General features: G+C 52.3%; 2 protein-coding genes across 5 annotated transcripts; one reads left to right on the forward strand and one right to left on the reverse strand.

Annotated features, from left to right (window-relative positions):
• Nucleotides 1-5,897: 5,897 nt before the first annotated feature.
• Clic3 (chloride intracellular channel 3) lies at nt 5,898-7,875 on the forward strand. The gene is made up of 6 exons (XM_038337888.1): nt 5,898-5,933; nt 6,698-6,807; nt 6,888-7,013; nt 7,145-7,251; nt 7,332-7,507; nt 7,585-7,875. The coding sequence occupies exons 1-6, from the start codon at nt 5,898-5,900 to the stop codon at nt 7,741-7,743; spliced, it is 714 nt and encodes a 237-aa protein (XP_038193816.1). The 3' UTR covers nt 7,744-7,875.
• Nucleotides 7,876-8,531: 656 nt separating this feature from the next.
• On the reverse strand, nt 8,532-10,064 carry Paxx (PAXX non-homologous end joining factor). 4 transcript variants are annotated; one of them, XM_038337399.1, is made up of 7 exons: nt 9,847-10,064; nt 9,715-9,775; nt 9,503-9,552; nt 9,221-9,411; nt 9,066-9,122; nt 8,824-8,908; nt 8,532-8,747 (listed from the first exon to the last, which is right to left on the reverse strand). In XM_038337399.1, exons 1-7 carry the CDS (start codon nt 9,969-9,971, stop codon nt 8,729-8,731), a joined length of 588 nt encoding a protein of 195 aa, XP_038193327.1. In that variant the 5' UTR covers nt 9,972-10,064; the 3' UTR covers nt 8,532-8,728. The 4 variants fall into 4 exon arrangements, with proteins under 4 accessions (XP_038193327.1, XP_038193326.1, XP_038193324.1 ...); XM_038337398.1 differs by having other exon boundaries at nt 8,824-8,911; XM_038337396.1 differs by having other exon boundaries at nt 8,532-8,751; nt 8,824-8,911; nt 9,847-10,062.
• Nucleotides 10,065-15,815: the final 5,751 nt, after the last annotated feature.

Consider the following 15,815-nt stretch of genomic DNA (forward strand, 5'->3'; position numbering starts at 1 on the left):
GAACTTGGGGGTGAAAAGGTTTATTTCATCTGTTTGTCATTTTGGGAAGCCAAGGCAGAAACCTGCAGGCAGGAACTGAAGCAGAGGCCATCGAGGGACAAGCTTCCTGGCTTGCTTTCCGTGGTTTGCTCAGCCTGCTTTTTTTTAAAAAAAAATATTTTTTATGGTTTATTTAACTTTATTTTATGTGCATTGGTGTGAAGGTGTCAGATCCCCTGCCATGTGGGTGCTGGGAATTGAACCCAGGTCCTCTGGAAGAGCAGTCAGTGCTCTTAACCACTCAGCCATCTCTCCAGCCCCAGCCTGCTTTTTTATATGATCTAGGACCACCTGCCCGGGGATAGCATCACCACAGTGGGCTGGGCACCCTCTCTTATATCAACCAGGAATCAAGAAAATGTCCCACAAATTTGCCTACAGGCCAGTCTAATGGAGGTGTTTTCTGAATTGAGTGTCCTCTTCCTAGATGACCCTGGCTTTTGTCACTAACCAGCACATTAGGTTCGGTGGTAATACCTGTAGCCCCAGCACTCAGAGGAGGATGGGGGTTCAAGGAGGCTGTGGGCTGCAGAAGACTCTGTCTAAAATCAAAAACAGGAAAGAAAAAAAGAAAATCTCCTGCCTCTAGGACCAGTTAAGAGTTGTCTTTTCTTTCCTTTTCCTTTTTCTTGGTTTTCCTTGGTTTTCGAGACAGGGTTTCTCTGTAGCTTTGGAGCCTGTCCTGGAGCTTGCTCTGTAGACCAGGCTGGTCTTGAACTCACAAAGATTCTCCTGGGAGCCGGGTGGTGGTGGCGCACGCCTTTAATCCCAGCACTCGGGAGGCAGAGGCAGGCGGATCTCTGTGAGTTCAAGGCCAGCCTGGTCTACAAGAGCTAGTTCCAGGACAGGCTCTAAAAAAGCTGCAGAGAAACCCTGTCTCGAAAAAAAAAAAAAAAAAGGATTCTCCTGGGATTAAAGGTGCACCACCACCGCTCAGCTAGAGCTGTAGTTTCTTATACTACAGGCATGTCTGACAGTCTCTCACCTTTTTCTTCCTGCCCCTCAGCCAGGACAGGTTTGGTCAGTGCTGAGATCTGGGTGGATCTGATTATTTCCTGGGTCAGCGGCAGCTGGACGTCTTTGGGAGGAATAGTGTGGGCTGTGACACGCCCACAGCCAGGAGTCCTGATCATGGTGGCAGATGACAGCCTATTCTGAAGCATAGTTCCAGCTTCCCACTGGGGGATTCTCTCTCTCTCTCTCTCTCTCTCTCTCTCTCTCTCTCTCTCTCTCACACACACACACACACACACACACACCCCATCCCCCTCCCTCCCTCCCTCCCTCCCTCCCTCCCTCCCTCCCTCCCTCCCTCCCTGTTTTACTTTTTATTTTCATGTGTATAAGTGTTTTGCCATGGGTATTGGGTCCCCTGTAACTGTAATTATAGACAGTTGTGAGCTGCCATGTGGGTTCTGAGAATTGAACCCAGGTCCTCCAGAAGAGTAGTCAGTGCTCTTAACCATTGAGCCATCTCTCCAGCCCCAAAAGTTCTATCATTTTTTTTTCCGAGACAGGGTGTCTCTGTATAGCCCCTCCTGTCCTGGAACTCTTTTTGTAGACCAGGCTGGCCTCGAACTCACAGAAATACGCCTGCCTCTGCCTCCCAAGTGCTGGGATTAAAGATGTACACCACCGCTTGGCCAATGTCTCACCTCTAGCAGTGAGACAATGAGGTAATAGCCTATTGCCCAGGGCTGGTGACCATTTCATTTTCTACGTGTTAGTTGACATTCTCAGAGTCCCCTCTGCTTTAAAAATTGTGGGCCTATGCACTTATAATTTTTCCTTATTATTTGTGTGTGTGTGTGTGAGAGAGAGAGAGACAGAGACTGAGACAGAGAGAGAAGAGAGAATATGAATGTGTGTGTCTAGAAGAGAGAGAGAGAGAGAGAGAGAGAGAGAGAGAGAAGAAGAAAATATGTGTGTGTGTTTAGGCCTGTATGTGCCATGATTTCAGAGTTGAGAGAGAGGAAGAATATAAGTGTGTGTGTGTGTGTGTGTGTGTGTGTGTGTGTGTGTGTCTGGGCCTACACATGCCATGATTTCGGAGTTGGTTCTCCTTCAACCATGGGCTCCAGGGGTCAAAGGAGGGTTGTTAGAGTTGTGTTTGAATGCAATTTCTTTTGACCACTCATTCATCTCTTGGTGGCCATTACTTTTTGTTGTTGCTTGTTTTTGAGACAGGATCTTTGTGGGTAGCCCAGGCTGCCTGTTTCCTAAATTCTGGGGTTATAGGCAGACACCACCATGCCTGGCTTGGCCTGGCCTGTGTCCCTTTGTTCTGCTCTGAGCTGCCTCTGCTTTCTGGACCATATACATACGACAGCTCTTCCTCTCTTCCCCTCTGGGCTTCTCTAGCAGCTCAGAGGGCTGGGGGCCCATGAACAATACATGAATTCTTCATAGTTCTGGAGACTAGGAGTCTAAGACCAGAATTCTCTATGTGGGATCCTGGCAGGTCTCCTTGGTTAGATTACAGATCCTACTCATGAAGGCTTACACTCAAATTGGCTCTGATAAGCCCCACCTCCTAACCCTTTACCATGGCTATGAGGGTTTCAACACATGAATTCTGGGGAGACATGACATGGTAGAGCCCTTTGGGGAGATCAAGGATCCTGGAATCACACCTAGGTATTTTCTACAGGCAGAACTCAAAAGTATCTGAGCACATCCCTACTGATACTCAAATGTGCCCTAGCCCCTGCACCCTAATCCCTAGCAAGTTTGTGTCTCCTTCAAAACAGAGCTGTTGGGGGCCAGGTATGGTGACACCTATAATCTCAGCACTTGAAAAGTGAAGGGAGGAGGATCAGGAGTTCAAGGCCAGCCTGGGTTACATGAGACCATATCTTTAAAAAAAAAGAAAAGGTTGAAACTTTGTACAGCAACAAGATTTGTATAAGAGACAATCTTGATTGTATCAGGGAGTCTGGTACAGCAGGGAGACATGAGCCAGTCTTGGGTCTAGCAGCACCTAGAAGGTATTCTGTATGTAGTAGAGATTTCTGGACAAGGTCCTATGGTCTGGTTAAGTCATGGGGTCAGTTAAGGTGGGTGGCATTACATCTTTTGGAAAGTGGGGTACTGGTGGAGTTGGGATTGAAGGGCCCCACACGTTGAGGAATTGCTCTACCTCTGAGCTGGCTGTATCCAATCCTTTTACTGTGTTTCTCTGTTTGAGGCAAAGCCTCACACAGCCCTCTGGCAGGATTTATCATCCTCCTGCCTTAGCCATCACCAGGCCTGGCTGCTTTTCTCATTCCTTTAAAATGTTTACAACTATTGGGCACAATGGCTCATGCCTTTATTCCCATCACTCAGGAGGCAGAGGCAGGTGGATTGGATCTACCTGGGTTTGAGACCAGCCTGGTCTACAAAGAGAGTTCCAGGACAGCCAGAGGTACACAGAGAAACCCTATCTCAAAAAACCAAATAAACAGATATCTTTTTAAAAAATATTTATTTATTTACTATGCATACAATATTCTTTCTGCATGTGTGCCTGAAGGCCAGAAGAGGGCACCAGACCCCATTACAGATGGTTGTGAGCCACCATGTGGTTGGTGGGAATTGAACTCAGGACCTTTGGAAGAGCAGGCAATGCTCTTAACCACTGAGCCATCTCTCCAGCCCCATAAACAGATATCTTAAAACAAAATAAATCAATAAACTATTTACAAGCTACACAAGTGCACATGGTGTCTGAACAGAGCAAAAGTTGGCGTGTACCTGTCGGAAGTTGCCGACAGGTGTCTCCAGCTCAGCATGGGCCCACAGCAGCTCATAAACTCGCGTGCTAATGATGCTCTTTGTCAGTTCTCTGTGTTTTCCTGTTGGTTTGCTGTGGTTGCCATACAATGAGAAGAGAGACTGGGGTTAGGGCAGGCTGGCTCCACTAAAAGCCTGAGGAAAGATGTGTTTCACGCCTTCCATGGCTCCTGGACTTTGCTGGGCAGTCTTCCATCATCCTCGGAGCATAGGTGTGTCATCCTGCCCTCCTCTGCCATCATGTTCACAGGATGTTCTGTGAGCCTGTCTCTGTGTTCAAATCTTCCCTGCCCCCTTTACGATGCTGAAAAATCAAACCCCAGGCAGGCTCTCTACCACTAGAAAATACCTGAGCTACAACATTTCTCCTTTTGAAAGGACATAGTCACATTGAATTAGAGCCTACTGAATGGTCTCATTTTCAATTTGATTGTCTCATTAAGGACATTATAGGTCCTGAGGATTAAGATTCCAATACATGAAGCTTTGGGGGAAACACAACAACCCTGTAACACCAGACTTTGTGGGCATGCACATGTGGGCCATCTTCTATCCTATTCCCTGTGAGGGGCACAGTTCAGTGATGTAGCAACAATCCCCGTGTCTGTGAGCATGAGAGCAGAACCCTAATGACTCCTCCCACCCATGGCTGATGCAGGACATGTCCACAGCTCTGCTCGTCGCAGTAGAGCCTGCATCACTCTACTCTGCCTTGTTTCTTGAGATGTGTTTGCTTCTTTTTCTCCACTTCACCTTTTCTCGTGCATTTATAAAGGGCAGCTTTGCAGAAATAGTTAAACTCAGGGCATGTCCGGTGACCACTGGCAGTTGGGAAAGGCTTCAGGGGCTACAGTGCTGATCTGTAAAACCACAAAGCAAAAAGCCGGCCATGTCAGTGAGAAGCCAAAATATGGCTCAAGGAGTTAAGGCGAGAGTCGGAGGAGAAATTGGCACAGATTCAAGCCCCACGGATGTCAGAGCTGCATTCTACCTGTCTGGGAGCTCCACTGAGGCCTGGGAAGTGACCAGACAGGGCTAAGGAAGGGGGGCGCCTGGGACAGCTAAGACACTGGCCAGAGGCATGAGAGCAGGCGAGTGGGCAGGTATGGAGCCACCTTGGCTACACTACCCAGCCTGAATGGCACCAACCTACCAGAGAAGGGGAAGCAATCACCAGGTCCTGGCCTTAGCCATGGGCAGAGCCAGTCCTTTGAGCACACGTTCTGAAGACCAAGTCTGGAGGGCTGGCTGCCCGATAGCAAACGCAGGCAGAGACACAAAGAATGCAAGGCAGCTTGCGCTGTGGACCCCAGTGGGCTCGGAAAGCCTGAGGGAGCAGCAGGTGTGTGCCTGGTGGGGTCAGATCACCCTGGCCTTTTTCTTCCCGCGAGGACCACATCCCCAGCTCCTCCGCCAGCAGGTAGCTAACCCTTGCTGGTGCCGTCTGAAGGTTAAGAGCAGGAAACCCACTCTGAGGCTGCGTGGACAGGATGGTGGCATGGAGTCCTCTGCCCAGCTGGGTTAAACACCAAAACCAGGTTTATCAGCTGGCCAGCCATGAACATGTCAGGAATGTGGGCCCGCCCTGAGGGCAGAGGGCCCTACCTAACTGGGCTTTGTCGGAGGTCCTGAACGGCTTATCACACAGATGGGGCATTTCCCACTCATCCCTACTCCCTGGCTTCCTGGGATAAGGACTGGACAATGGAGATGTCCTGCAGAGGCAGCTCCAGTTCAGAGCTGTCCCTCCCAGGCTAGTAGTCCCCAGTGCCTGTCTCTCCTCTCCCGTCTGTATTCACCTTGCTGGTCCCATCACAACCACACTAAGGCTTCTACTGTGAGTCAGCTTCCTATACTCACCGCCAGTCCTGAGACTCAGGTTCCCTGTGGTCACTGTTAAGCAGGGACACCCTGGTCTTATACAGACAGCTGGCTCTGCCCTGACAACCTATCTGCTGCCTAGGTGGCTCTGTGGGGCGGGCCCACTGACTGTGGAGGGTGGAGCATTCAGGGAGACTTAAAGAGCTCCCAAGGCACACCCTGTGCTGTGCCCTGTACTGCTGCCAGATGCCTCAACTCCTACCATGGCCGAAACCACCAAGCTCCAGCTGTTTGTGAAGGTTCTGGGCAGGCCGGGCTGGACGGGATGTTCTGTGCTCTTGTGTAGGCTAAGGGGTGGGTCTTCCTAGGGGTGCCCCCTCTCCACCCCCCCCCCCGTCCCCGTGTTGGGCTGAAGCTGCCCCACACAGGGCTGAACAGAGTCAGGCAGCCTGGGGGTGGAGTTTCCATATGGGAGGGGGATCAGATAGCCTGGGTCTTTAAACCCTAGACCTGGCCCAGCTCTGGGAGAAAGCCCCATGGTGGGGAGCTGTCAATCCGGTAGCTTGCACCAGACATTTATCTAGAGATTCAAGTTCATGTGCCAGGAGGGAGTATTGCCGGATAGCTCCATTGGCTCTCAGGCCAGAGCTCAGATCTGAGTGCAGGCAGGTCCTGGGCTCCTCTTTGGCTACTTCCCTGAGCTGAGTTGAGAGCCTCAATACCTAGTTGTGTGGGTTAATCACCTAGAAGACTCTCTGGCCTACCCCACCCTGCAGCCAGTCTGTGACTTGAACTCCCTGGTGCTGGAAGAAAAGGTTGTGGCAGGACCCTAAGTTCAGGCCCTGTCCCTACCTGCCTCCAAGTTCCTGGCTTCCCCTGCTTTCCCCATACCAGGGCTCAGGTCAAGGGCCCTCTCTACACTCTTGTAGATGCCAGGCCCAACCAGGCCAGAGTCCTAGCGTGCCTCCAGAGCCAATGGCAGTGGGAGGCAGGTTCCCACCCAGCCAGGTGTCAGGATTCCTGGGTCTGCTCCCAGCCCAACACCCCTGCTCCACCCACCCAGGCCAGCGAAGATGGCGAGAGTGTAGGACACTGCCCTTCCTGTCAGCGGCTCTTCATGGTCCTACTCCTCAAGGGTGTGCCCTTTACACTCACCACAGTGGACACACGAAGGTGAGACACAGCCCTGGACCCCTCCCTGGCTTCTGCCCACCTCGGGCCAGCCACCTCCCTTCTCTGCCTGGTGTCCACAGGGCACTGGATGTGCTGAAGGACTTCGCGCCAGGCTCGCAGCTGCCCATCTTGCTCTATGACGGGGATGTCAAGACGGACACGCTGCAGATTGAGGAGTTTCTGGAGGCGACGCTGAGGCCCCCTGAGTGAGCACCTGACAGGGCAGCAAAGCAAGGATGGGACTCCCTGGGGGACGCTTGGGAGAATGCTTAGGAAGGGTGTGTTGAGACATGGTGTGAGGATCTGACTGGAGTTCTCAAACCACTGCCACCTACAGCTTCCCTAGCCTGGCACCTAGGTACCGGGAGTCCAACACAGCAGGAAATGACATCTTCCACAAGTTTTCTGCCTTCATCAAGAACCCAGTGCCTACACAGGACAATGGTGAGAGCCAGCCCAGCCCTGACAGGCAGGAGGGTTACCCAAGGCCAAGCTTAAGTCCCTACTGTGCCATTGCTCCCAAGCCCTGCGTCAGCAGCTGCTCCGGGCCCTGACCAGGCTGGACGCCTACCTGCGCACCCCACTAGACCATGAGCTGGCACAGGAGCCACAGCTTCCTGAGTCCCGGCGCCGATTCCTGGATGGTGACCAGTTCACACTGGCTGACTGCAGCCTGCTGCCCAAGCTGCACATTGTGGATGTGAGTGGGGCGCCAGCTGGTAGGTGTGGGGAGAAGGGCCGTCACGTGAGGTCCTCATCACACTATTCTACCCACAGACCGTGTGTGCACACTTCCGCCAGATGCCCATCCCTGAGGACCTGGGTGCTGTCCGTCGCTACCTGGACAGCGCGCTGCAGGAGAAGGAGTTCAAGTACACATGTCCCCACAGTGCAGAGATTCTGGCAGCTTACCGGCCTGCTGTGCACCCCCGTTAGCCCCCTAACTCCATATGCTCCTTTGCGGCCTATAAAGGCATCTCTGCCCCAAGTAAGCGTGTCCTGAACATCCAAGTGGCCAGAGGCCCACAATTACGCCAGCCCAACCCCACGGTGAGAAACACAGTTCAAGATGACAGCCTAAAATGACGGGGCAGGAGAGTCCAGCAGGCAAGGCACAGCTCCTCCTCCTCCTCCATGGTGCTGGCTCAAAGGCCTGGGGCCGGCAGAGATCTAGGGGACTGGATTAGTCTCCCAAACCAGTCAGGCCAGAGCTAGGCGGGGTGCCCTGGATGGCCAAGAAGGGTGGGGAGAAGAGCTCGGTGGAGCTCAGCCTCCGGGATCTCGGCCAGGCGGGTGGGGGCAGGCCTACATTCCTTAGCCCCACCACGGACTGCGGGTCAGCCCCATCTCCTCCTATGAGGGGCTTCCACCATCTGATGCTCTGTGGGCGCCTTCCAAACATGCATCTTCTCCAAGACAAGCCCTCTGTGCATCTTTGTACAGGACAGGTGTGACCTGCCCTGCGTGGGTGGAGCTTAGAAGTGTGGGGCAGCACTCCAAGCCTTATGGAGTCCTAGCCCTACCAGGCAGGGACCTTTTCAGCTTCTGGGCTGGCCATGCAGAAACAACATAGACAGTCTAAGAAAGCTCTACCCTAGACCCAGCCAGGAGAGCCTCCTGGGTGCACAGAGCCTGGCGCATCTGTTTGCACCCTGGGGCCCCACATCAAAAGGCCCTTCTCTGGCTTCCTCCCCAAGGCAGTTCCTCACCAGTCGAGTCTGGCCTAGCATTTCTACCCAAGAGAGCAGTTTATTTAACAAGGGAGGGCTGAGAGGCACTCCTCCCCAACATTAAGACCAGTCAGTGGAAGTTAAGCAGTGGCTTTCTCTGGTTGGTGGGCGTCTTGGATCTACCCCTTTCCTTGTAGACAGGCTTCTGGCAAGGCCACAGGTTCTGCTGTATCTTCAGGTCTCATCGAAGTCTACACCGCCAGCTGGCTTCTTACTAGAAGACAATGTATGTAATGTATAGAGGAAAGGGAGGGGACCAGGGTAGGAAAGACATAAGGGCAGGTACCTTTTGAAGCCAGGGTTGATGAGAGACTCCCCTGGACACCGTCTTCTGACCCCAAGTCCAGAGCTGCCTCTCTGGTGATCAGGTTCTGCCGGAAAATCAGATCAGGGAAATCTTGAACCCAAAAGAACCCTGAGCAGAACTCTGTCCACTCTGAAAGATTCTCTCTAGAACATGGGGCATTGGGGGAGGCAGCTCCAGAGAAAGCCCAGTCAACCTACCTGCCAGGCCCGCCCGCCTCTTACCTGGTAAGAAGAACTGAGGGCCCGCTGGATGGGTGTTCTTCCTGGGACTAGTCTCTTCTGCAGCCGGGAGAAAGCATGGGCACCCCACTCAATGCCAGGAGGGTATGCGAAAGCAGGTCCCCAAGGGAGGGTTCAGGTGGCCATGTATATCCTACCTGCCAGCCACTTCTCTAGGTTGTACACACGCTCTGCCAAGCTGAGAGTTAAAGCCTGGAGCTTAGGGGCTGCCTCTAGGCTGGGCACCTTGGAGAGGTCAAAGGCTAATGCGGAGGTGCCCCCTGAAAGGGTCATCGAGGCCCTATTCTCTTGCAGGCTTACAGTCACTGCTTGTTGCTGGCATGCTGCCCTAAGTAGAGAGAAAAGCGTGTTATGGACAGGACATGTGTTAACCCTACCCCAAGTTCCTCACCCACATGGCCTCTCTAACTGGGACTCACCTGAACCGGGAAGGGATGTCCTCGGTCCCACTTAGGCCAAATCGGGTTTTCTACTGGGAACAAGGAACTGTCACTACCTGCCTGGGACCCTGGACCCACAAGACGCTCCAAACTGCCCAACCCTGGAATACTCTTAGGACCACAGGCAAAGGGTGGGGGCGTAAGGGGTGCTAGGCTCCCAGATGTCTCCCATCCCCAGCGCGGGTACGCACGAGCGTCGCCAGGCTGTCAGGCGAGAAGCAGGTGCTCCAGAGCTCCGCGGCGTCCGTCACACTGGGCGGGAGGGGCTGTCAGGCTCGGCGCCCGCTGCGCTCCCCCACCCCACATCCCTAGACCCCACTCACTAGAGGTTGAAGCCGCCGCCGTCCCCGTCTCCGCTGTCCTCCGACTCACAGTAGCACACCAAGCGGGGAGGGCCCGAGCCTGGCGGCAGAACGCACAGCGGTGGGGACAGCGGCGGAGGGGCCATGGCCACAAAGCGGTTTCGCCGCAGGAACCTAGCCCGCTGTGGGTTGAGGGCGCCTGCGCAGAAGTACGGAGTCCGCTCGGGGCGGAACTTCTGGAGTCGGGGAAGACAGAAGGACGAGGCAGCGGGGCGGGGCGGTACCTAGGGCGGCCAGTGTTGCCGGTGACGAGGCCCGGCGCGTTGGCACGAACTAATGGGCGGGGCCTAGAGCGTGGGCGGGGCTTGCTGTACCTTGAGGGCGGGGCTTAGAGCGGGACAGGACTAGAGGGCGGGACTTAGAACTCTAGGCGGCTCCTTAGTGCTGTACCGGGTTCCGCCCTTTGGCAACCTTGCACCCTAGCGGAAATCTATTAGGGCCTCACTTTTTTTTCTTTTTTCTCTTTGGCTTTGGTTTGGTTTGTTTGCTTTTCGAGACAGAGTTTCTCTGTGTAGCTTTGGAGACTGTCCTGGAACTCGTTCTGTAGACCAGGCTGCCTCGAACTCACAGATATCTGCCTGCCTCTGCCTCCTAAGTGCCAGTATTAAAGGCGTGGGCCACCACCGCCTGGCAGGGCCTCATTTCTTGTGCCTCCTTGGGACCCTGCTCACATCTGCCACTCTTCAATGCTGGTCCTCTTTTCTAAACATTTCCCGTGGACTGATCCCGGAGGCCTCCGGTCTGTTAGCCACTCGTCCCTTCATGTCACTTTAGATACAAACACACCTTTTCCCATGCTGAATTGCAACAAACCATAATGCAAGAGTGAGTGCAGTACGTCTGGTAGACAGTGCAAACAGTGAAGCCGCCCCTACTCCATGCGATACCCTCCCATCATCTGAACTCCCCACCCCATCCCCCATCCCGTGCTACCTGCTGCCTTAGCTTTGAGGACACTTTGATCAACACAAGGTCTCTCGACGTGAGATCTGTTGGAAGAGATGGATAACCAACACGGCAACAGGGGCTGCAGGATATGAGCTGATGTTGTCTGAGCTGCTATGGCAGAGGATGGAGCCCAGCAGAGGGCGTGCTCAGAAGGAGGCTTGAATGGCCGGATGGGAGCAGAAGCCTTCCCAAGGCTGTGTAAGAGGGCTGTCATGACTGAATGAGAGCCCCATGAGAGCAGCTAGTGACTTCGCGAACTGTGCTAACATATTCGAAGGTTGTAGTCAACCAAACACACCCCAGTTCCCACTGTTTTCTAGTTCTGCCCAGCCTGCCGAGACTCTCAAAGCCTTTGTGTGGGCTGTTTATGTCCCCTAACTACATACTAACTCCCCTTAGCTCTTTGCTGAAAGAGCATCTTTTGAAAGAGTCCTCTTGAGGCTCTTTGTAGGACATTTCAGCTCTGCCCAGGTCTCTCTCCGTCTCTCCCACGTCGTTACTTGTCTTCCCCGCTTATCCCTGTGGTTTTAGGATTCTCTAGAACAGCCCTGATGTCTGCTTGCATTTCCTCCCTCAAATGACCCCTCCCAGAAGCTGCACCTAAAGTCTTGCTTCTGCTCACAGGAATATGGCAGAAGTGATGGCTGCCATTTCTCCCAACCCTATTGTATTGCTCGCCACAACACAAGGCAGCTGGGGACGCCTTTGACTAGCAGAGGGCGAGGCCAGCCAGTGCTAGAGAGGGAGCTAGAAGGCAGAGCCATGCAGAGTCCTGTCGAGGCCACCAGTCGGGGAGACAGCACACTGCCTTCCCTTCCACTAGAGGGCCTGCATCAGACCCAGAGATAAGACAGCTTATTGTCCTAAACTGCTAAATTCTGCAGTGATTTGATCCTCAGTCTCCTCTGAAGCTGCTGGGGTTTTGTGGTGGTGGCTATGGGTTTTGTTTGTTTGTGTATGTTTTGTTTTTTGTTTGCTTACTAATTTTGTGTCTTCAGTGCTTAGGCAGTGAGCTAGGCACAGCAGTGCATGGCAGTGGCCCCCCGACCATGCTGGGGGTGGAAGCAGGGTCACTGTCTGAACTAAGGAATATTTTATGTACTTTAATTTTTAAATTGTGTGTGTGTGTGTGTGTGTGTGTGTGTGTGTGTGTGCGTGTGTGTGTGTGTATGTGCCTGTGTACATGTGAATCCAAAAGAGGATGTCAGATTCCCTGAAGCTGAAATTACAGGCAGTTGTGGGTTACCATATGGGTGCTGGGAATTGAAACCCGGTCCTTTGGAAGAGCAACAACCACTCTTAAGTATTGAACTATCTCTCTATCCCACTGAACCAAGGAATTTTGTTTTGTTTTGTTTTTGTTGGTTTTTTGAGTCAGGAGTTCTCTGTAGCTTTGGAGCCTGTCCTGGAACTAGCTCTGTAGACCAGCCTGACTTTGAACTCCCAGAGATCCACGTGCTTCTGCCTCCCAAGTGCTGGGATTAAAGGCGTGTGCCACAACCACCCGGCTACGAACCAAGGAATTTGAGACCAACTCCAGCAGCAGCATATCAAGATCCAACATGTCAAGACCACGCTGGTTAGGGTGAGACCCATTGGCACCCAGGGATTTTAAGCATTAAGGGCAAGATTTTACATAACTTGTAATACTGTTATATGTAATTTGGCATATTTTGTTTCTGGTTGAAGAACCGGCTGAGGGTTGCCCCTTGTGGCCATACTAGGATGGTGCAGTATACAACAAGCGAACTAACTGCTAACAGCAGGGAATGATCGCTGCTGGACTCCCAGGAACCAGGGCTCCTAATCCCAGAGGAAGGGTATGGTGTCCTTGAGGCTATAGAGGGCATCCTGCTTTTCCCCACTGTAGACCCTTTTGGGAGTCCATGGAGGTGACCTGACTTGTCTCTGTTGCTACATGGCCTATGAGACCTTCCGTCTCTCCTCTTAACCTATGGTGAGGCTGAATGACCACAGACAGAACATCAATCAAGTGACAGCCCCAGCTCAGGTGGTATTTCTCAGTAAATACCTCTGGAGTTGGGAACTCAGGGTTTTGGTGAGCTGACTGTACCTTGCCCAAGCCTTGCAGGCGCTGTGGCCATGGGTGCAGATGGGAGCAAGGTTTCCAACTTAGCAGGCCCTTCCCCACTGTCCAGACCCCAAGCCTACATATTAGTGACAGGGCTTACCACTGAACAAGACCTGGAGACCAGAAGGTACTGAGGTGTTAAAGAGGTTGACTGACCACACACGAAAGTGTGTGAATGTGTGTGTATGGATATGAGTGTGTGTATGTGTATGCATGTGTGTGCATGTGCGTGTGTGTATGTGTGTGTGCACGTGTACATGTGTGTGTGCACGTGTGCATGTGTGTGTTCATGTGTGTGTGCGTGTGTGTGTGTGCACGCGCGTGCTTATTTTCTCTGTGACCTCTCATCGCAGTCAGCCCCAGCCCCAGTCAAGAAAAATAGTCTGGAAAAATAGTCTTTTTTGGACTGAAAAATTTCAAACCAACTAAAAAGCAGAAATAATAACATAATGATCCCCAGATGGGAGAATTATCAACATTTTGACAAATTTACAATCATCATTTTTAAAATTTAATTTTATTAAATGTTGAAGAACATGTACATTACAGAGAGCCCTCAAATTTTCCAGAACAATTTTGTCTTTTCAGAACAGTGGCGCTGAAGGGCACAGTGGTACACACTAGTAAACCTAGTGAGAAAGACCGAAGCCAGAGGACCTCAGGCACCTGCTTGGCTCATATAGACAACAGGGCCCAAGCACATGCATGAAAGATTAAATAAACAGGACTACACTGTCCTGTATAAGCACAGCAGAAGTACTCTTGCCTTTTTGTGTGTGTTGTATGTATCCAAGTGAACACATGTATGTGTAAATGCACATGTATACACATGTAAGCAGAGCCCAGAGCTCAATGCTGGGAACCTTCCAATCATTGCCCTTATTATTACTGTTTTACGTGTTTGTTTATTTTATCATGTGTGCTGTGGTGTGCATGTGGAGGGCAGAGGTAACTTGCGGGAGTTGGTTCTCTTCTTCCATCCTTGGGTCCCAGGAATCAAAGTCAGGGTGTGAGACAAGTCAGCAAATACTGTTACCATCTAAGACATCTCAACAGCCTTGTATTTGAGATACTTGAAGGTCGAATCTGTCTGCAGTGGCTCCCAGGGCACACATGAGGCAGGGTGGGTATGGCTTGCCACATGTAATTGCAGTCCCAGGCTAGGAGCTTCAGGGCAGCTAAGCCAGCAGTACTGCCCTTAGGTTGCATGCTGGAGACTACAGGATCCAAGAAGGACCCTCAGGCCTGCTTGGGTCTTCCTCCTGCAGAACCAGGGTTCCACCCTTTCCCTGCACCCAACCCTGCAGGCACTGCCCTGAGGGAGCCAGCTCAGTGGTTGGGAGCCTCAGATGAATCCTTGCCTCTCATCACCCACTCTCTGCCTTCCCCTGTGAAACACCGCTTCTGCCAGTTTCATCAGACATTTACTGTGCTTGGGAACTATAGAGAGAGACCAGGAGCTCTTTGGGAAACGGTCCAGCTCATAGACAGCACAGCAACTGTTCTCCCGGGTGTCTGGATCTCTGGCTGCAGAAGAAGCAGCAGGTGTAGCCATTCCCCAAGCATGACTGATGGTGAGGGTGAGGTGTAGTGGGCTAGGGGAACTGCCTGAAGCTATGGTGACCAGGCCTTCCTGTCTTCTCCATACCAGAGATCACCCCCAATGCAGTTCTAGGTTAGGGTGGGGTTTGGGGAGGGAACTCTGGGGGCACTCACCTATGTCAGTGCACCGACACACTGGTCAGTTGAGAAGAAGGTCTCCTGCACACCTTTGCCCCTTCTCCACCTCAGCTACTAATAGTCTCCTGTGTGTCTTCCCTCACCTGGCCTAGACAGCCAAAGGGTGGCCTCTGGCACGTCTGTCCTGGTTTGTCGTCTGTAGGGTAACTCTGGCTTATGTGACCAGTCTGCGTCTTCAGTGTCCTGGCTCCTGCAGCCCTGAGCAGGCTTGGAGGCAGCATTCACCTGAAATGGGTGCAAGCCTACTTGGGCTGCCAGCTGATGCGTCTTTTGTGCACCATCAGGAAACATCTGTGGTGTGCGGACTAAGGGTAGGCAAGGAAGGTCTTGAGCGTAGATGGGCAGGGACAAAGATGGGTAGGGTTGTTGTCTAGGTAACGAGGTACCCCAAGTCACATACTCTAGGTCATGTACGCTGAAGACCGCCCTTTCCTAGGTGACCACATAGTTACAAAGAAAGAGAAGAAGCACATCTGCATATCCTGACCACCACATATGCACATCCTGACCATCACATCTGTACGTCCTGAATACCACATCTGCACATTCTGACCATCACATCTGTACATCCCAACCATCACATCTGCATATCCTAACCATCACATCTGCACATCCCAACCATCACATCTGCACATCCCGACCATCACACCTGCACTTCCTGACCATCACACCTGCACATCCTGACCACCACACCTGCACATCCTGACCATCACATCTGCACATCCCGACCATCACCTCTACACATCCCGACCACCACATATGCACATCCCAACCATCACATCTGCACATCCAGACCATCACATCTGCACATCCCGACCATCACATCTGCACATCCCGACCATCACATCTGCACATCCCGACCACCACATATGCACATCCCAACCATCACATCTGCACATCCAGACCATCACATCTGCACATCCCGACCATCACATCTGCACATCCCGACCATCACATCTGCACTTCCTGACCACCTGTCAGGATGGCATTGAGCTATCTTAACTTCAAAAGAACCAAACAATCACCTCCTGAGCTAGGATGTACAACTATGCTTGTCAAATCTCCAAACTCTTCGACTGTCAGACAAGGTGGAAACGGGCCTGCATTTTTCGGTCTCCACAATTCCTTTTTATTAATTTTAACCTCCACA

Source organism: Arvicola amphibius, chromosome 7 (assembly GCF_903992535.2).
Source record: "Arvicola amphibius chromosome 7, mArvAmp1.2, whole genome shotgun sequence".
In the NCBI taxonomy this organism is placed as follows: domain Eukaryota; kingdom Metazoa; phylum Chordata; class Mammalia; order Rodentia; family Cricetidae; genus Arvicola; species Arvicola amphibius.

Bases quoted from the DNA above. Each gene is read 5' to 3' on its own strand.
- Clic3 (XM_038337888.1), top strand. From the start codon at position 5,898: ATGGCCGAAACCACCAAGCTCCAGCTGTTTGTGAAG. The intron at 5,934-6,697 runs GTTCTGGGCAGG...CCACCCACCCAG, and splicing joins AGCTCCAGCTGTTTGTGAAG to GCCAGCGAAGATGGCGAGAG. The intron at 6,808-6,887 runs GTGAGACACAGC...TGGTGTCCACAG, and splicing joins ACCACAGTGGACACACGAAG to GGCACTGGATGTGCTGAAGG.
- Paxx (XM_038337396.1), bottom strand. From the start codon at position 9,971: ATGGCCCCTCCGCCGCTGTCCCCACCGCTGTGCGTTCTGCCGCCAGGC. The intron at 9,412-9,502 runs GTGAGTCCCAGT...CTCTCTACTTAG, and splicing joins GACATCCCTTCCCGGTTCAG to GGCAGCATGCCAGCAACAAG. The intron at 8,752-8,823 runs GTACCTGCCCTT...ATTGTCTTCTAG, and splicing joins ATCAACCCTGGCTTCAAAAG to TAAGAAGCCAGCTGGCGGTG.